The sequence below is a fragment of the Bombina bombina genome, chromosome 4 (assembly GCF_027579735.1).
Source record: "Bombina bombina isolate aBomBom1 chromosome 4, aBomBom1.pri, whole genome shotgun sequence".
NCBI lineage: Eukaryota > Metazoa > Chordata > Amphibia > Anura > Bombinatoridae > Bombina > Bombina bombina.
In genome coordinates, this window is record NC_069502.1 from 54,606,203 (window position 1) to 54,632,342 (window position 26,140).

The 26,140-nt window shown below is 36.9% G+C and overlaps 1 protein-coding gene across 1 annotated transcript in view; it reads right to left on the reverse strand.

The window, feature by feature from the left end:
• The window catches only part of LOC128656857 (embryonic protein UVS.2-like), a 184,280-nt gene that overhangs the window by 105,758 nt on the left and 52,382 nt on the right, over window positions 1-26,140 (reverse strand). Inside the window, exon 5 of the mRNA XM_053711023.1 lies at window positions 15,310-15,391. Coding sequence (XP_053566998.1) covers window positions 15,310-15,391 — 82 coding nt within the window. The remainder of the gene's footprint in view (window positions 1-15,309; window positions 15,392-26,140) is intronic.

The window sequence follows — 26,140 nt, forward strand, 5'->3', positions numbered from 1 at the left end:
ATGTTCTGAATCCAGAGATTGTGAACGGAATTGAACCAAATTTCTTTGAAAAAACGTAATCTGCCCCCTACAAGCTGAGCTGGAATGAGGGCCGCACCTTCATGTGGACTTGGGAGCTGGCTTTGGTTTTCTAAAAGGCTTGGATTTATTCCAGACTGGAGATGGTTTCCAAACTGATACCGCTCCTGAGGATGAAGGATCAGGCTTTTGTTCCTTGTTGTGACGAAAGGAACGAAAACGATTATTAGACCTAAATTTACCTTTAGATTTTTTATCCTGTGGTAAAAAAGTTCCTTTCCCTCCAGTAACAGTTGAGATAATAGAATCCAACTGAGAACCAAATAATTTATTACCCTGGAAAGAAAGGGAAAGCAGAGTAGACTTAGAAGACATATCAGCATTCCAAGTTTTAAGCCATAAAGCTCTTCTAGCTAAAATAGCTAGAGACATATACCTGACATCAACTTTAATGATATCAAAGATTGCATCACAAAAAAAATTATTAGCATGTTGTAGAAGAATAATAATGCTATGAGAATTATGATCTGTTACTTGTTGCGTTAAAGCTTCTAACCAAAAGGTTGAAGCTGCAGCAACATCCGCTAAAGATATAGCAGGTCTAAGAAGATTACCTGAACACAAGTAAGCTTTTCTTAGAAAGGATTCAATTTTCCTATCTAAAGGATCCTTAAAGGAAGTACCATCTGCCGTAGGAATAGTAGTATGCTTAGCAAGAGTAGAGACAGCCCCATCAACATTAGGGATTTTGTCCCAAAATTCTAATCTGTCAGATGGCACAGGATATAATTGCTTAAAACGTTTAGAAGGAGTAAAAGAATTACCCAAATTATTCCATTCCCTGGAAATTACTTCAGAAATAGCACCAGGGACAGGAAAAACTTCTGGAATAACTACAGGAGATTTAAAAACCTTATCTAAACGTTTAGATTTAGTATCAAGAGGACTAGAATCCTCAATTTCTAATGCAATTAGGACTTCTTTAAGTAAAGAACGAATAAATTCCATTTGAAATAAATATGAAGATTTATCAGCATCAACCTCTGAGACAGAATCCTCTGAATCAGAAGAAACAATATCAGTATCAGAATGATGATGTTCATTTAAAAATTCATCTGAAAAATGAGAAGTTTTAAAAGACTTTTTACGTTTACTAGAAGGAGGAATAACAGACATAGCCTTCTTAATGGATTTAGAAACAAAATCTCTTATGTTATCAGGAACACTCTGAGTATTAGATGTTGACGGAACAGCAACAGGTAATGTAACAGTACTAAAGGAAATATTATCTGCATTAGCAAGTTTGTCATGACAAACAGTACAAACAACAGCTGGAGGAACAGATACCAAAAGTTTCCAGCAGATACACTTAGCTTTGGTAGCTCCAGCACCAGGCAGGGATATTCCAGAAGTATCTTATGACTCAGCTTCAACGTGGGACATCTTGCAATATGTAATAGAAAAAACAACATATAAAGAAAAATTGATCAAATTCCTTAAATGACAGTTTCAGGAATGGGAAAAAATGCCATAGAACAAGCTTCTAGCAACCAGAAGCACAAAATAATGAGACTTAAATAATGTGGAGACAATAGTGACGCCCATATTTTTTAAGTGCCAAAAAAGACGCCCACATTATTTGGCGCCTAAATGCTTTTGGCGCCAAAATGACGCCACATCCGGAACGCCGACACCTTTGGCGCAAAAAAACGTCAAAAATGATGCAACTTCCGGCGACACGTATGACGCCGGAAACAGAAAAAAAATTTTGCGCCAAAAAAGTCCGTGCCAAGAATGACGCAATAAAATGAAGCATTTTCAGCCCCCGCGAGCCTAACAGCTAAGAAAAAGTGATTTATTCATATGCATTATCCCAAATATGAAACTGACTGTCTGAAATAAGGAATGTTGAACATCCTGAGTCAAGGCAAATAAATGTTTGAATACATATATTTAGAACTTTATATAAAAGTGCCCAACCATAGCTTAGAGTGTCACAGAAAATAAGACTTACTTACCCCAGGACACTCATCTACATGTAGTAGAAAGCCAAACCAGTACTGAAACGAGAATCAGTAGAGGAAATGGTATATATAAGAGCATATAGTCGATCTGAAAAGGGAGGTAAGAGATGAATCTCTACGACCGATAACAGAGAACCTATGAAATAGACCCCATAGAAGGAGATCACTGCATTCAAATAGGCAATACTCTCCTCACATCCCTCTGACATTCACTGCACGCTGAGAGGAAAACAGGGCTCCAACCTGCTGCGGAGCGCATATCAACGTAGAATCTAGCACAAACTTACTTCACCACCTCCATAGGAGGCAAAGTTTGTAAAACTGATTTGTGGGTGTGGTGAGGGGTGTATTTATAGGCATTTTGAGGTTTGGGAAACTTTGCCCCTCCTGGTAGGAATGTATATCCCATACGTCACTAGCTCATGGACTCTTGCTAATTACATGAAAGAAATTAGATTTTTTTCTCTTGGTACTCTTTGTTGAAAGATAAACCTAGGTAGACTCATATGCTAATTTCTAAGCCTTTGAAGGCTGCCTCTTATCTCAGAGCATTTTGACAGTTTTTACAGCTAGACAGCACTAGTTTGTGTGTGCCATATAGATAACATTGTGCTCACCCCCGTGGAGTTACCTAGGAGTCAGCACTGATTGGCTAAAATGCACGTCTGTCAAAAGAACTGAAGTAAGGGGTCAGTCTGCAGAGGCTTAGATTCAAGGTAACCACAGAGGTAAAAAGTGTATTAATATAACCATGTTGATTATACAAAACTGGGGAATGGGTAATAAAGGCATTTATCTATCTTTTTAAACAATAACAATTTTTTTTAATTTTTTTTTATTAACGATAATTAAAAGCATATACAGATAAATTAACATATAAATTACATCCAATCAAATGTACATGACATTATAAATCTAAATACCACTATATAAAGTTCTTACTATTAACATATACAGTAATTCAAATTTCTGATACATTTTTAAAGCATAAAGTATGTTCAATAAATAATATTTCTGAAAATAATACTTTAATTTACAAACCAAGCTCTGACAAATTGCATATATGAAATGTTACTTTTTCTTTTATATAAATGCAAACTTTACATTTATTAAAATCACAATCTTGAGCCTGTGTACGGCAGATACCTGACTGAAGTTGATAACAATGAACAAATTTGACAAATCTGAGTGACTCGTGTCATTTTAAATAATTAGTATATTTAAAAGTGACAGTTGATGGTTTGTTACAATGTTGTGATTGTCTTACACAAATAAATGATTTCTGAATGTCTTTAGGCATGTTTTCCAATGAGCTCAAAACACAAAAATCCTTATCTGCATGTTTATTCTTTCAATTTGTTTCATCTGAAAATCAAATGGGCACAATTTATGGCAACTAAGTTGGTGATTGTGTGAGATGAGTAATTGATCACCATTGTTGTAAATCTTTTTATGGGACTTCTACAGAGGCATTTATCAGTATATTGAGGCATGTATTTGTTTGTTTGTTTGTTTATGTATTTAGTTAATTTTATTAAAAGTACTTATTACTAATGTTTTAAAGTTAATTGACTAAACAGGTCACAATTATATCTGGCAACATTGCTTCATAGCATCATCCAATATGACAGTGCTAATGTCAGTATTTTGTGCATGTTCCAAAACCGATGTTACATTCTAATACTTTTGGAGTTCTAGGTAATAATTATAAAAGTTTTCTAGTGGTTGTCAATTATCATGAATTTGGATTCTGATGCGTAAAACAGGACTGGCACATGTTTGAATCCTTGCAAAGAAAGAAGCGCTCTGCCAGGAACAAACAGCTCAGTAGCTTGTTCTATTGTTAGTTACCAAGTAAGGATAAGACAGCACTCACGGGGTATTTAAAAAAAATTAAATCCAGTTTTATTCTTCCACATCTTAAAAATGAATCACAGCATTCAGGAGGAAGAAAGACAGGGTGAACAGTTACTTAAGAGTTTTGAGCCATCTCTTATCGGTCTTGAGCAATACTAGGTGGCAGGATTAGTATAATTAGATAGTGATAGATGCAGTTTCCCTATATTCCAGCATACCACACTCTTTGGGCCTTATGGCTACTAGGTTTTTCATGGACAAAGGTACTGCATTCTTTTTGGAATTTAAGATGTTCTTATGTGAGGTTGTTATGCTCCTACTGACCCACAATTTTTTCATGTTTGATCAATTTGTGGTACGGCAATGGGGGCCAAGTTTGCCCTCTCGTTTGCCAATTTGTTTGTGGGTTGGTAAGAGCTCAACTACCTCTATCAAGATGTTAATCCTTTATTTCAGAGTATTGTCCAATACAGAAGATTCATAGATGACCTTATCATCATAGTTAAGGAACTATTTGATTTTGATGGGTTTTTTAGATATGTTAATAACAATGAACTAGGTTTAAAGTTTACTGGAGAAATGCATAAAACTAGAGTGAATTTTCTAGATTTGGAATTGAGGGGCTCAAGAGACCTGAGTTTTATTGTCACTGACACTTTTCGAAAACCTACATCAGGTAACACAATTTTACACGCAACATCATGTCATCCCAGACATTTGATAAGATCCATCCCCAGAAGCCAATTCTGAGATGAAATACTAATTCAGATACATGCTTTGTGGCCCAGGCCAAAAAAAAAAAATATTGAAAGTTAGGGGCTATGATGAGAGCCAACTAGTTGATACTTTCAATGAAGTGAGGGGGATGAGGATGCATGAGTATAGAACCTCACATACTCAATGTAATCCTGAGAGATGGTCAGTAGTTTTTTTCCACAAAATTTTAGATTCTTAGACGCAATATGGCCATATTTAATGGAGATGAGCTATTAGCTACATTTGTTGATAACATTAAATATGTCAAAATAAAAAAAAAACTACATTAGCAAGTAAGTTCTCACCTAGTTTTGTAGTTCAAGACAATGGCAGATCAGCAAAAAATTGGTTAAAAAGGTTGAGAACTTACAAATGTAATTAAAGGGTACCTGTGAGCTTATTTCTGGTGGCACAACATTTAAAAGTAAGTTTACTAACATGGAGTATCAGATCAGACAAAAATAAAGTATTACAATATGACAGTTTTCATTCAAAAAAGACAATTGAAGCAATACCCCAAGGCCAATTTAAAAGAGTAAAAAGAATAGTAACTGACGAAAAGAAATGTAACATCAGACTAACAGAAATGGCAGAAAAATTCAAAAGAAGAGGGTATCCAGAAGAATTAGTCACAAAACAATTAGAATACTGTAAAAACCAAAAAGACAATATAAAAAAGAAGACACAAGAAAACAGAATGTTATTTTTTACTCAATACAATTCTTTAGGAACAAAGATATCACACATTATAAATAAACACTGGCACATATTGAAAGACTGCAATGCCCAGGTTGAAGAATTTAAAAATATACCTATGGTAGCTTAAAAAAAAAACTAAGAACTTGAGAGACTTATTGGTAAGGGCAGATATAGGTAGCAAAAAGAAAAATTCACAAACAACAATAGGATCAGACAATAGAGGTTGTTACCCTTGCTTACATTGTAGCCACTGCAGTTCAATAATAAAAGGGAAGGAATTTTTTCATCCCATTAAGGGAACTAAATATCCAATAAAGAAATATTTGACATGCAGAAGCACATACGCCATATATCTCATCAAATGTCTGTGTGCCAGAATTTATATAGGAGAAACAAGTAGGGAAGTAAGAACTAGAATTACTGAACATAAATCCAATATTAGGAACAAAAATCTGGAAGCTCTTGTTTCCTGTCACTTCCTCTCCATGGGTCATAACATCAGTCAACTTAGATTTCAAGTAATTGAACAAGTTGACAGACCCAGGAGGGGAGGTGGCAGGGACCAAATGCTTAAAAGAAGGGAGATGTATTGGATAAACAAATTAAATACAATGATACCTGAAGGTCTGAACAAAGATTTTGAATGGTCATTATTTTTCTAAAAATTGTAGCACATATCTGTAGTAGCATATTGATTCTGATATTATTATCTGTATAGGTTTTAATTGTATATATAGTAATTTGGTTTTAATATTTCATGTGATAAATATAAGGACTTAAAAAATGATATCCCAATCACAAAGAAAAGAATAAAAACCAATAAATCTAAAAACTTATTTATCACATGTAATTTTAAATTTTAACCACAAGATGGCACTATGGTGCAAACTGATAGAAGATTGGACAGGTATAAAAGACACACCTGTACACTTTTCAATAAACATGATTAAGAACCTGGAATAGGTTTGAAACGTTGTTGGTTGATATGATGGACCTTGTAAGAAATGAATAAAGGTCTTTTAAATTTAACTGGAGGCTGGAAAACTACTTTTTTTTTAATATATAAGGTTCCAGAATATTGGATGATATAAGTACAGTGTAAAAACTCATCATGTTATTGCAATATTTGATTCTAATAAATATATTTGCAAATTATTAACCTGTTTTTTAACTGTACTTACCTTTAAGTACTATTGCTAATATATTTTTTGTCTTCGTTGATATTGGAATCCACTAGGAATCTTGTCATACCTTTGATATTTAGTAATCTAGTTGCATCTGTCATTTTGTACTACTTTATGTGTTCTACTCTTTTATATATCCATAAGTAGAATTACATTGTAACTTCATAGCAAACATAGTTGTATCTTTCTGTCAGCTATCTCTCATTTAAACTCTTTATAATCTAATGAATGGGATTATGTGGTTTATATATTATTCCAGTTAACATTGACTGTTTTGAAAACATAATTCATGCTGTTTGGTCAACGTTTTATCATGTTTAATATTTTGTATGATATTGGGTCTTTTTTGAGTGTTCCGTTTTCCGGATCGGCATAGCTTGTTGCTGATTGGTTGCAGTCCCTTCAAAAAGGGCTATGGTAGATATCTGAGACATCCTATGATTAAGTGCCAATCATGCATGAAACACATAAGGAGACCCTGTCTTTCTTCCTCCTGAATGCTGTGATTCATTTTTAAGATGTGGAACAATACAATTGGAATTTAACTTTTCAAATACCCCATGAGTGCTGCAGTATTCTTTCTTGTTTGCTGCTTGGTGCACAATGGTGCTCTCACTCGGAATGCAGTGTTGGTGGTAACTCCCCCTAGACAGACTTTTACCATTGCGGCACATGAACTGAACCTGGACCGGTGTTTTTGGGTTGTTTGTATGGTTAGTTACCACCTAGGAGCAGCATTTTTTTAGCCCAGTTGTGCTTTACACAGAGGTAAAATTTCTTGAAGTACATCAGTCTGATCCCACCATTTAAGGTCAGTCCAGCACGAAATAGCAGGCAATTCTACTCTGAAGAAGGAACATTACATCCCCAGATGGTCTTCTGTGGGCCTTGTCAGTGAGGTGCAGCCACATTCCTTTAACCACACCGGGCAAGGAGTCCACGTCTAGTTTCCCCCATCACCCTTAGGGAGAGCGCCTCAGGGTCAAAATGCAAATGCATATAGAGAGAAGCACTCTAGTAGGAATGAACAACAGTTCAGTAGCTTGTTGTTTCAACCAAGGAGCAGCCTCTTTTAGCCAAGTTCTGCTTTTCACAATGGAAAACTTTCCTGAATTATTTCAATCTGATCCTGTAGAGTAAGGTCAGTTCAGCACCAAAATAGCAGGCAATTCTCCTCTGAACATGGAACATGAAAACCCCCAGATGACTGTTTTGGCCTTCAGTGGGCATTGTCAAGTAGGTGAAGCCACATCCTCTAAGCACACTGGGCAAGGAGTCCACGTCTGGTTCCCCCAACACCCTTAGGGAGACCTCCCCAGGGTCATATAACAAATGCATACAAACAGGGCCGGCCTTAGGTGTTCAGGCACCCTGTGCAGGCTACTCCCATGGCACCCACAACCCCCCACCCCCCACATTCAGGCTAAGATGTATAAATATGCCTGACAAAGCACCCTCCTGACGGACATTTTTTTTCCCTTTAATATAACAATTTTCTTCTAAATGCAAGAAGTTCACTGCGCTCATACTCCAAGCCCTCCACTGTACTTACATATACATATTTTAAATTAAACTTACAATATAACTATCTTTAAATAAATAAAAACTTACCTGTGAAATAAAAAAAAATAAGTTTAAACTATAAATTAAACTAACATTACTATTTTAAATAAATAGAAGAAACAAAATATAAAAAATCCTAACATTACAATATTATAAAATCCTAACACTACGAATAAAAATAAAATAAACTATCATTACAAAAAATAAACACTAACATTCTAAAACAATAAAAACAATCTAAGATTACAAAAAATAATAAATTCAATTATCCAAAATAATAAAAATTACACCTAATCCAATAGCCCTATAAAAACAAAAAAGTCCCCCCAAAATTAAAGCACCCCCTAACCTAACAATAAACTACCAATAGCCCTTAAAAGGGTCTTTTGTAGGGCATTTATGTTTCTCAAAATTCATAACTATTGGTCTCAGATCGTGGTATGGATCAGGGCGGTATAGACTATAATACTAGCGTAATAGCCTGACCACACAACCGCATACTTGTAATACAGGAGACCTGACATTCCACATGCAATGTTTTCAATTTTTCAGCGGTATAGTCGTACCGCACCATACCGCAAAACGTAATGTTGCCCATTCTCTGCACTTATTTTTATCCGTTTTGCATTGACAATCATGCTAGGAAAGGTATTCTTTGCAATAGTGGTGAGCATACAAAGGAGTGTAGGTGTCAATTTAATTGTGTATATATAAATAAATGATTATACTTAGCAATTAAATAAAGATTAAAAAGGAATATTGTCAACTTCCGGGTGGGCGGCGACCCAAGATGGCCACAAGACTGTGAAGCTCTGCAGATTGTCTCAAACGTTTGGTTTGAAAGTGGCCATTTCTTCAGCCATCCTAATCTCCCTTAGCAAGCAAGTTGTTTGGGAACCTTATGGGATCAGAATTGTTATCATCTGGCCCCCGAGAAGTCAGAGAAAGTAGAATATAAGAGGGGAAACGGAGCCATGTGCAGCCTGCTGTCTTGTGCGGAAACAGCCCGAGAACACAAGATTCCTGGCTCATTCTCAGGGGATTACCAATGTGCGGAAATTATGCTTTCCTTGACAGAATTGTTATTGCCAAAATTTACTAGACTGGACGAGGCTACGCAGCAGTTGATAGATGAGATCCGGGCACCGGGACCTGAGGACACTCTGACAAGATGGCGCAGACCAGAAGCTGTTTTATCAGATAAAGATTGGGACATTACGCAGGAAAGTTTTTCCCAGCGTTGCAGTGAAAAAGCAGAGGAACAGGACCCTTGCTATGTAAAGACTGGGTCAGGCCTGACTAATCAGATGGCGGATTCCTATACACTAGATGCCCTTAGCTACCATACTGAGTGGGCGACTGAGGCATCAGTAATTTCCGAAGTTACCGTGATGGCGGGGGCAGGTCTGCGCTCCGTTGTGACTCAGGATTTGCCTACAGTCTCTCCTACATATCCTGCCAAGGACACGCTGGAAGGTGCAACACTGGGACATGTGTTTATTAGAGCCTCCGCTGTCACCGCGATGGCAACAATTTCTAATGAGGTACTGAGCCTGAATGAAACCCAGAGCCTGCCTGCAAATGTGCCCACAAACTCGGACACAGAGTCACCGGAAATTACCGCAATAAACCAAGATACCTCCAAGTTGCAGCAGGTTTCTGACACTCGCTTCTCCTCCCATCAGATCCTGGATCACATAATCTTTCACGATCTACACCAACAGCGTAGCAACATCTCACTTGGTGGAATGTGGTTGCTGGCGCCCCATCGGTTGCTTATTTTTGATACAGGACTGTTTGTGGCAGATAGAGAACTTAACCTACTGAGGGAGCACAGGCCACAACACATCCATGGCTTAAGGGAACTATTCTCGTTATCGGGAACTGTATTTGCACCGCGACTCAGGAGGGGCATTGGCTGAGGTGCCTTGTTGGCAGCAGAGTGGAGTTTGCTGCTCTCCTCAGGTTCATGGGCATTTTGGAACACGTATACCTATCACCTTGTCTGTAATCTAATGTATTTTACCCAGTAGCCCGACATGGTAACTGTGTTTTTCTATATATCCATGTACTAGTCAGCAGAGTATCCTGACTTGTTACACATGAATATGATGCGTGCTGTCCATGTGTTCTATGTTTAATTTATAATTCTGTTGTATTCTGTGTTTACTTTTATTATTTTTTTGCTGTATTACTATTATTATTAATTTTTTTTGCATCCTAATTAACTATATTAAACGTATATTGGTTGTGCCCTACACTGGGGTCTCTAAATAGATTAGGCTATTGCTTGAAAGGATAGCTTTTTCATAGGCTGACGTCATATATCAGTTCCATGCTTGTCAGCTCTCGGCAGTGACACTTCTTAATGGGTACTACTACCTCAATCTTGCCTTAGTATCAGCCCATGGTTAAGTTAGTATGTAACCTGATTTTGCACTCACCATAATGCAGCGTCATGGAATTACTCTCCCCTGGTGTAAAAGGCTGTAGCATTCTTTGAGTAATAACTGTAATGCCTTTAAACTTTGAAGAAATGTGTGGGTCTTATGGTTTACAGCCTCATAAATGTGTTTGATTATTGTCTAATATACGGAAACATTGGTGACCCTTTTAGCTACCTGAAATGTACAGTGGCATAGCTCACCTCGCGAAATACCTCTCATGGCTGCAGAACTCTGGTCGCATGTTTGCTGCTCTTGTATACTCATTTTATTTATAGTGGCCATTATAGCACTGATGATATAGAGTATGAGTTCAGTCGCTACCACCCCACCCTGTACCTATTTATATAATTATCTAAGTCTGCAAACTACTTTTCTATCTATACAGTATCAGCTTTTGAAAAACGTATAATCCTGTTATTTTGTGGTATTATTCTTTGCCTCCTAACTGGCTATAATGTATGTAAATTGGTTATGTCTCTCACTGGGGTTTTTAAACAGATTAGGCTATTGTCTTAAATGGATATCTATTTCTTAGGCTGACGTCCTATTAAATACTTGCCCGACTCAACCCATAACCCTCATCTTCTCCCCCCGATACACCAGGCCTGTTACTCTCAGCCCTCACTCATAACTAACCAGTGTATGATAGATCCTATCTTATGAGAACGGATCATCAGTTAATACCTTACCACAACATTTAGGTATAAGACTTGTAGACACTTATTTGGTTGTTTGGATACTTTGAGTATTAGTCTGCTTTAGGTCCCATGATACTGACCCCAGTGTATTTCATATTTCATATTTCATATTGATTAGAATACACACTATATTATCATTCACTATGACTCTGAGATTCCAAGTATGAGGATATTGACTCGCTTGTTTCATAGGGTGACTTATGTTTCCATAGTTTTAGTGGAAGGAGGTATTGTTTTTTTTTTGTTTTATGTTAGCCTAGTTTAGGATATTGTGGTTTAGTTTGTTATGTTAAACATAAAACCCCCAACATTGTATGCAAATACTCTGCAAAATGTAATTAATGACCCTGTAATTGAAAGTTGAAGACTCTGTATCAGTATAACTCTCATAATGCCTGTTTGCCCTGTGTGGCATAGTACTGTGGAATATGTATGCTTGTATGCATTGTTGGATATAAATAAAAATAAAAAAATAAAAAAAGGAATATTGTCTATTTATTTAAATACCTGTTAAATAAATTATTACTAAGTAACTAAACTGAATCAGTGCTAAAGCACCTTAAAGGGACAGTCTACACCAAAATTGTAATTGTTTAAAAAGATAGACAACGCCTTTTTCTACCCATTCCCCAGCTTTGCACAACCAACATTTTTATTTTAAAATACTTTATAACCTCTAAAACTATTGTTTTTAAGTCCCTGCAGGTATCCTTTATCTCAGTCCATTTTATAAGTTTTTCACAGAAAAACAAACGGCCAGATTAAGAGTTTTGCGTTATGGCTCATAACGCTGCTTTTTCACTACCGCTGGTATTACGAGTCTTGTAGGTATAGCTGTACCGCACACTTTTTTGGCCGTAACGCAACGTAATTACTGCACCTTTCAAAAAGTAATTTTTCAATGGGACTTCCATAGCGCTGGTATTACAAGTTTTGCCTGTCCGGCCAAAAAGTGAGCAGTACAGCCTATACTGACAAGATTCGTACCGCCATCTTAAGTCAGTAGTTATGGGTTTTGCACTACAAAGCTGTAGCAGAAAACTCACAACTAAAGTGTTACAAAGTACACTAACACCCATAAACTACCTATTAACCCTCAAACCGTGGCGCTCCAGCATCGCAAACACTATAATAAAAATATTAACCCCTAATCTACGGCTCTAGACATCTCCACCACTATAATAAACATATTAACCTTTAAACCGCCACACTCATGCATCGCAAACACTAGTTAAATATTATTAACCCCTAATCTGCTGCCCCCAACGTCACCGCCGCCACTATATTAAAGTTATTAACCCCTAACCCTAACCCTAACCGTAAGTCTAACCCTAGCACCCCTAACTTTAATATAAATTAAAATAAATCTAAATAAAACTTACTATTATTACCTAAATAATTCCTATTTAAAACTAAATACTTACCTGTAAAATAAACCCTAAGCTAGCTACAATATAACTAATAGTTATATTGTAGCTATCTTAGGTTTTATTTTTATTTCATAGCTAAGTTTGTATTTATTGTAACTAGGTAGTTAGTAAATAGTTATTAACTATTTACTAACTATCTAGTTAAAATAAATACATAGTTACCTGTAAAATAAAACCTAACCTAAATTACACTAACACCTAACATTACAGTAAAATTAAATAAATTACATTAATTAAATACAATTAACTAAATTACAAAAAAATAAACACTAAATTGCACAAAGTAAAAAATAAATTATCAAATTTTTAAACTAATTACACCTAATCTATAGCCCTGTCAAAATAAAAAAAAAAAACCTAGCCTAAACTAAACTGCCAATAGCCCTAAAAAGCCCTAATTAGCCCTAATTAGGTGTAATTAGTTTAAATATTTGATAATTTCTTTTTTATTTTGTGTAATTTAGTGTTTATTTTTTTTTTTAATTTAGTTAATTGTATTCAATTAATGTAATTTATTTAATTTTAGTGTAATGTTAGGTGTTAGTGTGAGGCAGGTTAGGTTTTATTTTACAGGTAACTTTGTATTTATTTAACTAGATAGTTAGTAAATAGTTAATAACTATTTACTAACTAGTCTACCTAGTAAAAATAAATACAAACTTAGCTGTGAAATATAAATAAAACCTAAGATAGCTACAATGTAACTATTAGTTAATTATATTGTAGCTAGGTTAGGGTTTATTTTACAGGTAAGTATTTAGTTTTAGATAGGAATTAAATAGGTAATAATAGTAAGTTTTATTTAGATGTATTTTAATTATTTTAAAGTTAGGGGTGTTAGGGTTAGACTTAGGGTTAGGTTTAGGGGTTAATATATTTATTTAGTGTTAGTGATGTGGCAGGCCAGAGGTTTAGGGGTTAATAACTTTAGTATAGTGGCGGCTGCGACATTGGGGGCGGCAGATTAGGGGTTAATAAGTGTAGGTAGGTGGCGGCGATATCAGGGGCAGCAGATTAGGAGTTAATAACTGTAATGTAGGTGGCAGCAATGTTAGGGGCAGCAGATTAGGGGTTAATAAGTGTAATGTAGGTGTCGGCGATGTCAGGGGCAGCAGATTAGGGGTTAATAATTGTAATGTAGGTGGCAGCAATGTTAGGGGCGGCAGATTAGGGGTTAATAAGTGTAATGTAGGTGTCGGCGATGTCAGGGGCAGCAGATTAGGGATGTTTAGACTCAGGGATTATGTTAGGGTGTTAGGTTTAAAGGGACACTGAACCCATTTTTTTTCTTTCTTGATTCAGATAGAGCATGCAATTTTAAGCAACTTTCTAATTTACTCCTATTATCAAATTGTCTTCATTCTCTTGGTATTTTTATTTGAAATGCAAGAATGTAAGATTAGATGCCGGCCGATTTTTGGTGAACACACTGTGTTGTTCTTGCTGATTGGTGGATAAATTCACCTACCAATAAACAAGTGCTTTCCATGGTCCTGAACCAAAAAAATAGTTTAGATGCCTTCTTTTTCAAATAAAGAAAGCAAGGGAACGAAGAAAAAATGATAATAGGAGTAAATTAGAAAAGTTGCTTAAATGTGCATGCTCTATCTGAATCATAAAAGAAAATGGGGTTCAGTGTCCCTTTAAACATTAATTTAGTTTCCCCATAGGAATCAATGGGGCTGCGTTATGGAGCTTTACGCTCCTTTATTGCAGGTGTTAGGCATCTTTTTAGCCAGCTCTCCCCATTGATGACTATGGGGAAATCGTGCACAAGCACGTAAAACCAGCTCAAAGCAGCTCTGGTATTTGTGTGCGGTATGGAGCTCGACGCAACCATATTGCCGCTAACGCAGGTTTTTGGAAAACCTGTAATAGCAGCGCTATTAAAGGTGAGCGGTGGAAATAACTTGCAAGTTATTACCGAGCCGTTCATAACGCAAAACTTGTAATCTGGCCAAGAGCTAGTTAATGTGTACCATACAGATAACTCTGTGCTTACTCATGTGTAGTTACAAATGAGACCACATATTGCTAAACTGCATTGCTAAAATGCAAGTCATAAACAACCTGAGATAAGGGGCAGTCTGCAGAGGCTTCAATACAAGGTAATCACAGAGGTAAAAATATATTAATACAATTGTGTTGGTTATGCACAAATGGGTAATAAAGAGATTATCTATCTTTTTAAACAATAACAATTTTGGAGTAGACTGTCCCTTTAAGGAAAAAGAAGACGGCAGCCTACCACAGTCACTTCCCTTAACTGCACGTGTGCAAAACATAGTTCATGCTATATCTGCATTATAGTTTGTGATTGGTTAACAAGAGTTTCTTTGTTCTGGGGGACAGGGGAATCAGTGAAAAAAAAAAACCATAAAATAAAATGCTCATTAAACAAAATAAAGCTACATTTTTATTGCACAATTATTTTCAGATATGAAGGTACATTGTTATGCAGCTTACAATTTGTTAATGTCTCTTTAAGTGAAAGTCCCTAGGCTTGTAATTAGCAGGGCAAACTTTCTAAATATTGTAATTGTAACCCTTATGTAATTAATATAGGGGAATATGAGATATGAAAATAGGGAGGGGAGGGCAAGAATAAATTACTAAATTGTTTTCCGATTTACCTTGGATAATGCATCAGTGATGAGTAGTCATATTGCATATGAAGGTTATTTGTGCTATCCTTAATAAAGTTACCAAGGTCCTCTAAAATAGAATAATTTGTGAAGGTTATCAGATAATAATGAAGTATTTTCACATACTGTACATGGACATAGATTAATCATCACATTTAACGCTCTAATGTATGTAATACTCAGGACCGGCCCTAGCCATTACGGGGCCCAAGGCAGGATGACAAAATGGGGGCCCCTTTCTCCCCACCTCCAACCCGCCCCATCTCCGCCCCCAACCCCACCCCCACAGTTTTTAAAATGAAAAAAAATAATTTAAGGTAATACACAACATTTTATAAAAACAAAACATACAAATCCACTAATGTGGAGCACTATAACATTATATATATTGCAATAAATCATTTGTACTATTGGAACAACTGTTTATGTATATAATGAAGAATTGTGCTGACAATTAGGGACAGTTGAGTTGAACTGGGCCTTATTTTGATGTGTTTTCTTTTGATAACAAGAACATTACAGAGACACCAGGGCCGGTCCTAGCAAGTGCAGGTCCTTAGGCAGAATGACAACCCAGAGCAAAAAATAATGTGGCAATGCACTGTACCAAACAGCCCCCGCACACATCCAATACACATGCACACACACAGCCCACACAGACAGCCCCCATACACACACAGCCCACACAGACAGACAGCATACACACAGTAAACACAAACACACAGTACAAACACACACACACACACACACAGTACACACACACGCACACATCCAATACACATGCACACACACAGCCCACACAGACAGCCCACACAGACACACAGCCCACACAGACAGACAGCATACACACAGTAAACACAAACACACAGTACAAACACACACACACACACACACACACAGTACACACACACACGCACACATCCAATACACATGCACACACACAGCCCACACAGACAGCCCACACAGACACACAGCCCACACAGACAGACAGCATACACACAGTAAACACAAACACACAGTACAAACACACACACACACACAGACAGTACACACACACACGCACACATCCAATACACATGCACACACACAGCCCACACAGACACACAGCCCACACAGACAGACAGCATACACACAGTAAACACAAACACACAGTATAAACACACACACACACAGTACACACACACACACACACAGACAGTACACACACAGACAGAAGCAGAAGAAACACTTTATAAATGTGGTGAAGAATCTGGCACACATTACATTAATAGCCCACACACACACACACACACAGTACAAGGGAGATAGAGAAGGGGCAGCAAAAGGTAAAAGAGTGGATAGAAGAGGGGGAGTGATGGGGAAGAAAAGAAGTGAGAGCAAAAGAGAAGGTGAGAGAGGAGCAGAGAGATAATGGAAGGATAGAGGGGAGATAGAGATAAGAGCATGATAGACAGTGGTAAGATTAGAGGATGAGAAGTGAGAAAGGAGAAAAGAAACATAGTAAAGAGAAAGATTGAGAGAAAGGGTAGACAGATAGAGAGAAGAGAAAGGAGAAAGTAAAGAGGGGGACAGAGAAGAGAGTAAAGAGAGAGTCGGAGAAGGGACTGGAAAGCACATTTTATTCAGTATAAAGTTACTAGCAGCCCATCAATCCATCACATCTAGGAGCAAAATGTTTAATAAAAAGGCTGTGAGCTGCAGGGAGAAGGGTTGAGACCTCTTGCCCTGTAGAACAATACACATCAAAGATAAAAATAAACAGACATAAGTGAAAGCTACCCCTGTCTGTCTTCTATGCCTGGGACATGCATAAGGCTATCCTAAGAAAACAGTAACATGTAATATGTGTAGACTTGATAGGACATGCATAAGGCTATCCTAAGAAAACAGTAACATGTAATATGGGTAGACTTGATAGGACATGCATAAGGCTATAATAAGGAAACAGTAACATGTAATATGTGTAGACTTGATGGGACATGCATAAGGCTATCCTAAGGAAACAGTAACATGTAATATGTGTAGACTTGATGGGACATGCATAAGGCTATCCTAAGGAAACAGTAACATGTAATATGTATAGACTTGATGGGACATGCATAAGGCTATCCTAAGGAAACAGTAACATGTAATATGGGTAGACTTGATGGGACATACATAAGGCTGTCCTAAGGAAAAAGTAACATGTAATATGTGTAGACTTGATGGGACATACATAAGGCTGTCCTAAGGAAAAAGTAACATGTAATATGTGTAGACTTGATAGGACATGCATAAGGCTATAATAAGGAAAAAGTAACATGTAATATGTGTAGACTTGATGGAACATGCATAAGGCTATCCTAAGGAAACAGTAACATGTAATATGGGTAGACTTGATGGGACATGCATAAAGCTATCCTAAGGAAAAAGTAACATGTAATATGGGTAGACTTGATGGGACATACATAAGGCTGTCCTAAGGAAAAAGTAACATGTAATATGTGTAGACTTGATAGGACATGCATAAGGCTATAATAAGGAAAAAGTAACATGTAATATGTGTAGACTTGATGGAACATGCATAAGGCTATCCTAAGGAAACAGTAACATGTAATATGGGTAGACTTGATGGGACATGCATAAGGCTATCCTAAGGAAAAAGTAACAAGTAATATGGGTAGACTTCATAGGACATGCATAAAGCTATCCTAAGAAAACAGTAACATGTAATATGGGTAGACTTGATGGGACATGCATAAGGCTATCCTAAGGAAAAAGTAACATGTAATATGGGTAGACTTGATGGGACATGCATAAGGCTATCCTAAGGAAACAGTAACATGTAATATGTATAGACTTGATGGGACATGTATAAGGCTATCCTAAGGAAACAGTAACATGTAATATGTATAGACTTGATGGGACATGCATAAGGCTATCCTAAGGAAACAGTAACATGTAATATGTATAGACTTGATGGGACATGTATAAGGCTATCCTAAGGAAACAGTAACATGTAATATGTATAGACTTGATAGGACATGCATAAGGCTATCCTAAGGAAAAAGTAACATGTAATATGGGTAGACTTGATGGGACATGCATAAGGCTATCCTAAGGAAACAGTAACATGTAATATGTATAGACTTGATAGGACATGCATAAGGCTATCCTAAGGAAAAAGTAACATGTAATATGGGTAGACTTGATGGGACATGCATAAGGCTATCCTAAGGAAAAAGTAACAAGTAATATGGGTAGACTTCATAGGACATGCATAAAGCTATCCTAAGAAAACAGTAACATGTAATATGGGTAGACTTGATGGGACATGCATAAGGCTATCCTAAGGAAAAAGTAACATGTAATATGGGTAGACTTGATGGGACATGCATAAGGCTATCCTAAGGAAACAGTAACATGTAATATGTATAGACTTGATGGGACATGTATAAGGCTATCCTAAGGAAACAGTAACATGTAATATGTATAGACTTGATGGGACATGCATAAGGCTATCCTAAGGAAACAGTAACATGTAATATGTATAGACTTGATGGGACATGTATAAGGCTATCCTAAGGAAACAGTAACATGTAATATGTATAGACTTGATAGGACATGCATAAGGCTATCCTAAGGAAAAAGTAACATGTAATATGGGTAGACTTGATGGGACATGCATAAGGCTATCCTAAGGAAACAGTAACATGTAATATGTATAGACTTGATAGGACATGCATAAGGCTATCCTAAGGAAAAAGTAACATGTAATATGGGTAGACTTGATGGGACATGCATAAGGCTATCCTAAGGAAAAAGTAACATGTAATATGGGTAGACTTGATGGGACATGCATAAGGCTATCCTAAGGAAAAAGTAACATGTAATATGTGTAGACTTGATAGGACATGCATAAGGCTAGCCTAAGTAATAAGTAACATGTAATATGTATAGACTTGATAGGACATGCATAAGGCTATCCTAAGGAAAAAGTAACATGTAATATGGGTAGACTTGATGGGACATGCATAAGGCTATCCTAAGGAAAAAGTAACATGTAATATGGGTAGACTTGATGGGACATGCATAAGGCTATCCTAAGGAAAAAGTAACATGTAATATGTGTAGACTTGATAGGACATGCATAAGGCTAGCCTAAGTAATAAGTAACATGTAATATGGGTAGACTTGATAGGACATGCATAAGGCTATCCTAAGGAAAAAGTAACATGTAATATGGGTAGACTTGATAGGACATGCATAAGGCTATCCTAAGGAAAAAGTAACATGTAATATGGGTAGACTTGATAGGACATGCATAAGGCTATCCTAAGGAAAAAGTAACATATAATATGTGTAGACTTGATAGGACATGCATAAGGCTATCCTAAGGAAAAAGTAACATGTAATATGGGTAGACTTGATAGGACATGCATAAGGCTAGCCTAAGTAATAAGTAACATGTAATATGTATAGACTTGATAGGACATGCATAAGGCTATCCTAAGGAAAAAGTAACATGTAATATGGGTAGACTTGATGGGACATGCATAAGGCTATCCTAAGGAAAAAGTAACATGTAATATGTGTAGACTTGATAGGACATGCATAAGGCTAGCCTAAGTAATAAGTAACATGTAATATGGGTAGACTTGATAGGACATGCATAAGGCTATCCTAAGGAAAAAGTAACATGTAATATGGGTAGACTTGATAGGACATGCATAAGGCTATCCTAAGGAAAAAGTAACATGTAATATGGGTAGACTTGATAGGACATGCATAAGGCTATCCTAAGGAAAAAGTAACATGTAATATGTGTAGACTTGATAGGACATGCATAAGGCTATCCTAAGGAAAAAGTAACATGTAATATGGGTAGACTTGATAGGACATGCATAAGGCTATAATAAGGAAAAAGTAACATGTAATATGTGTAGACTTGATGGAACATGCATAAGGCTATCCTAAGGAAACAGTAACATGTAATATGGGTAGACTTGATGGGACATGCATAAGGCTATCCTAAGGAAAAAGTAACATGTAATATGGGTAGACTTCATAGGACATGCATAAAGCTATCCTAAGAAAACAGTAACATGTAATATGGGTAGACTTGATGGGACATGCATAAGGCTATCCTAAGGAAAAAGTAACATGTAATATGGGTAGACTTGATGGGACATGCATAAGGCTATCCTAAGGAAACAGTAACATGTAATATGTATAGACTTGATGGGACATGTATAAGGCTATCCTAAGGAAACAGTAACATGTAATATGTATAGACTTGATGGGACATGCATAAGGCTATCCTAAGGAAACAGTAACATGTAATATGTATAGACTTGATGGGACATGTATAAGGCTATCCTAAGGAAACAGTAACATGTAATATGTATAGACTTGATAGGACATGCATAAGGCTATCCTAAGGAAAAAGTAACATGTAATATGGGTAGACTTGATGGGACATGCATAAGGCTATCCTAAGGAAACAGTAACATGTAATATGTATAGACTTGATAGGACATGCATAAGGCTATCCTAAGGAAAAAGTAACATGTAATATGGGTAGACTTGATGGGACATGCATAAGGCTATCCTAAGGAAAAAGTAACATGTAATATGGGTAGACTTGATGGGACATGCATAAGGCTATCCTAAGGAAAAAGTAACATGTAATATGTGTAGACTTGATAGGACATGCATAAGGCTAGCCTAAGTAATAAGTAACATGTAATATGTATAGACTTGATAGGACATGCATAAGGCTATCCTAAGGAAAAAGTAACATGTAATATGGGTAGACTTGATGGGACATGCATAAGGCTATCCTAAGGAAAAAGTAACATGTAATATGGGTAGACTTGATGGGACATGCATAAGGCTATCCTAAGGAAAAAGTAACATGTAATATGTGTAGACTTGATAGGACATGCATAAGGCTATCCTAAGTAATAAGTAACATGTAATATGGGTAGACTTGATAGGACATGCATAAGGCTATCCTAAGGAAAAAGTAACATGTAATATGGGTAGACTTGACAGGACATGCATAAGGCTATCCTAAGGAAAAAGTAACATGTAATATGGGTAGATTTGATAGGACATGCATAAGGCTATCCTAAGGAAAAAGTAACATGTAATATGTGTAGACTTGATAGGACATGCATAAGGCTATCCTAAGGAAAAAGTAACATGTAATATGGGTAGACTTGATAGGACATGCATAAGGCTATCCTAAGGAAAAAGTAACATGTAATATGGGTAGACTTGATAGGACATGCATAAGGCTATCCTAAGGAAAAAGTAACATGTAATATGTGTAGACTTGATGGGCCTTTTTGGTTCTTATCTACCGTCAAATTCTATGTTTCTATGTTTCTATCTTATCTTGGTTCCCGGACTGTCTCCTGCCTGAACATTCATCATCATGTCCTGCATGCAGTGTACTGGCTCAAGCAGAGGATCAGGATGTTAGCATAACTGCACCCAGGGCGGCCTTAGGCCTTAGGCGCCCTGTGCAAAAAAAAAAAATCACAGCGCCCCTCCCTGGTCACACCCCTTACAAGGGGGCGTAGAAAGAGAGGTTATGTGAAAGACAGACATAGGGGCCTATTTATCAAGCTCTGTATGCCCCTTTAGACTTGCCAGAAACACAAGTTATGAAGAAGCGGTCTAAAGACCGCTGCTCCATAACCTGTCTGTCTGCTCTGAGGCGGCGGACAGACATCGCTGGAGATCAACCCGATCCAATACGATTGGGTTGATTGACACTCCCTGCTAGTGGCCGATTGGCCACGAATCTGCAGGGGGCGGTATTCTAGTGAACTGCTGGTGCAATGATAAATGCCGAGAGCGTATGCATTTATCGATGTGCAGCGGACATGATCCGCAATATCGGATCATGTCCGCTCGCATCATGATAAATTGGCCCCATAGAGTGGAAACAAAGACAGAGAAAGCGAGAGACAAAGACACAGAGAGAGAGAGAGAGAGAGAGAGAGAGAGAGACAGAGAGACAGAGAGATACAGAAAGTTGAGGGATGGACAGACAGACACACAAACAGAGACAGTGAGAAAACAGAAAGAGACCCCCATAACTCTGAGCAATGTCCCCACTACATCACAATAATTCCACTAGGTTTGAGTAATGCCTCCTTATAGCAGAACAATGTAATTCTGTTTGTGTGCAGCGTCAATGTGTATGAGACTGTTTATCTTCAGTTAATGTCAGTGAATGTTTGTGTACCTGTGTGTTTGTTCACAATGTCAGTGTTTGTGTGTGCAGTGTCAGCAAGTGTTTTGTTAGTGTTACTGTTTAGTGCTATTGTGTGTGTAATGTCAGTGTTTGTGTGTGCAGTGTCATCAAGTGTTTTGTTAGTGTTACTGTGTGTGTAATGTTAGTGTTTGTGTGTGCAGTGTCATCAAATGTTTTGTTAGTGTTACTGTTTAGTGTTACTGTGTGTGTAATGTTAGTGTTTGTGTGTGCAGTGTCAGCAAGTGTTTTGTTAGTATTACTGTTTAGTGCTAATGTGTGTGTAATGTCAGTGTTAGTGTGTGCAGTGTCATCAAGTGTTTTGTTAGTGTTACTGTGTGTGTAATGTTAGTGTTTGTGTGTGCAGTGTCATCAAGTGTTTTGTTAGTGTTACTGTTTAGTGTTACTGTGTGTGTAATGTTAGTGTTTGTGTGTGCAGTGTCAGCAAGTGTTTTGTTCGTGTTACTGTTTAGTGTTACTGTGTGTGTAATTTCAGTGTTTGTGTGCAGTGTCAGCAAGTGTTTTTGTTAGTGTTACTGTTTAGTGTTACTGTGTGTGTAATGTCAGTGTACATGTTTGTGACGGTTTCTGTGTGCTCAATGTCATAATGTGTTTTCTATCACTGTTTTTGTTTGTCTAATGTCATAATGTGATTATTATAGTTTTGGTGTGTGTGTGTAAATGGGTAGTGTTTCTCACATATACTTACGCAGAAATTAACACATTTACAGATTTACTTAGATAGTCACAGATACAAAGACATTCAGATACACACAGATTCAAACACAGACTCACAGATTCACACACTTACTGACACATATACTCACAGATTCACACACTTACTGACACATACACTCACAGATTCACACACTTACTGACACATACGCTCACAGATTCACACACTTACTAACACATACACTCACAGATTCACACACTTACTGACACATAGGGCGCCATGTACTAAGCTTCGAAGTGACCGTCCGTCTGTATTTCCGCATCAAAATTCGCTCACGATCTGCTTCTCGTATGTACCAATCTGCGATCTGCTCGAAAAACCACTATTTTCATCAGCGATCGTAATTTTACTCAACTCATCGTTCCGAAGCCTTTTTCCACTTACTACATGTTCGATCGCACGTAAATTCGCTGTAATCGGAAATTATGAATGTTACAACTAATCCGCCTGCTCCAACTTTCACTGTAACTTTGCGTGATTTGCTTCGCGACCATTTAGGTAGCGAATACAATAGAAAACTATAGGGGGTATCAACCTGACGCCAGGTAGAAGTACTTAAGTGAAAGGACTAGACTACTATTGTAGCATTATTGGTTTTTGGATCAGTGAATGATGATGGAGTCACTTTTACACGTTTCTTTTCCGATTAATTCAATTACGAGGAAGAAGGGCTATACAGGCACCGGTTGACAACTTGCAAAGAAGGAGAGGTAGAAGAATTAGAGTCACTAGAGTTTTCCTTCCACGTATGGGTTTGGAAAGCATTTCTGATCAAGAGATTATCCAGAGATTCCGTTTGGACAGAGAAGCTATTATGCAACTTTACAATGAAATAGCAGAATACCTTGAACCAATGACAGCGCGTTCACAAGCCATACCCGGACTATTAAAACTGTTGGCAGCCTTACACTTTTTTTACCACCGGTTCATTCCAAGCTGTGTCTAGCGTTATAATTGGCATCAGCCAGTCTGCTTTTTCGAGGCACCTAACCAAAGTTATTGATGCTTTGATGGTCATCTTTCCAAGGTACGTGTGCCTTCCAGCGACTCCAGAAGAGTGGCAATCTGTGAAGTCTAATTTTTATAGAATGGCCAGAATGCCCAATGTACTTGGAGCCATCGATTGCACCCATGTTGCAGTCAAACCACGTCACGTCACGTGGGTAAAGAACTAAACCAAGTTAGAAAAAATTGACCTCAGCGCCTAATAACAACCTATGTGCCCGGGGAGGGGTATTCCTAGCTGGTACCCAATGTAAGAGAAGAAAATTGAGGTGTAACCCAAGGCGCCTACCCTAAGGAGGCTAGGTGAATAGAACTGAAAAATAGAATTTAAACTTCAGTGTTGTCTAAAAAATGTGTTTTAATACATAAATTTAAAATCTTTAGAATGAATGTTTTGCAGATAAAAACAAGTAAACATACAATGCTTCATGGATCCATGATAAATAACAGATAGAATAAAATAGAAATAGAATAAAACAGTAAAATATAAAAGCAATACAATAATACTTGAGCAATGCTATACAATACAATAGTATACAATAGCAGCGATGAAGAAATAATTGCGGACAATCTTGGTACAAATTCTCTAATGGAATTTCAAGATAAATAAATTATGAGGAGAAAAAAGTGAAAAATATGTGAAAAAACTCCTCAAGATAAAATCCAAAAAATATATTCCAAAATAAGTGTAGTCCAAAAAATATACAATCCAAAAAGATGTTTAATGAAAGTGTATGATAATAAAGGTGAAAGTCTAAAATGAAAGTCTAAAAAATATCCTAATTGGTCCAGTGGCAAAAATTCCCAAATCACAGTGAAAAAAAGTAAAAAAAAAAAAAAAAAAATTTTTTTGTAGTATCCAAACTGTTCCAAAATCAATACAAATAATACAAACTTAAGTGTAGAAAATGTCTCAATAGAAAATGGTGTCTAAAAATAAAATGTGAGTGCTCCAATATTCTTAAAAATCCTTATCTTCAATCAAAATATCTTCAAATCAAATTGAAATAAGTGCAAAAAAATGAGAATAAAAAACAAAAAACAATAACCTGTGGAGAGAGAAGAAAAAAATATAGTGTAGATTGTCCTAAATGTTCAGCAAATAATGAAATAAGGCTTACCAGTGCTGGTCAACGCGTTTCGGCCCGTGCTAGGCCTTTCTCAAGACTGGTTTTAGTTTACAGGTGGTAGCCTTATATAGGTTATTTGACCGGAAGTAATTTGATGTTTACTTCCGGTTTGCCGAATTAAATTTCTTTTTTTTGGGCTAGGTATTTCTTAATATAGTTATGTGTAGTTCTCTTGCAATAGTAGATTACTTCCTAAGCTTAACCTTTGTGGTTAAAGGTTTTTTTTTTATTATTATTAGCCCCTTCCTAGTACCTCCGTGAGTTACGTGACGTCACTTCCGGTCTAGGTAATTTTTACGATCAATTTGTATAGATCGTGTACTCGAATTAGGTAATATATTTCAATGGAAGTGGGGGTGTATATAGTTTTCTTCATTCCTTACCATTTTGGATTTCTTTAGACTGCTAAAAATAGGTCCGTGATCGGACCGACCTGATTGGTCATGACGTCACGGCCTCGGGTTGGCGCCTTCGATTGGTTCTGAAAAGTGGGTTTGCCCAATCCTGCCTTGCTATTGGTGTGTTTATGGGCTATGACTTTTTTTCACTGTGATTTGGGAATTTTTGCCACTGGACCAATTAGGATATTTTTTAGACTTTCATTTTAGACTTTCACCTTTATTATCATACACTTTCATTAAACATCTTTTTGGATTGTATATTTTTTGGACTACACTTATTTTGGAATATATTTTTTGGATT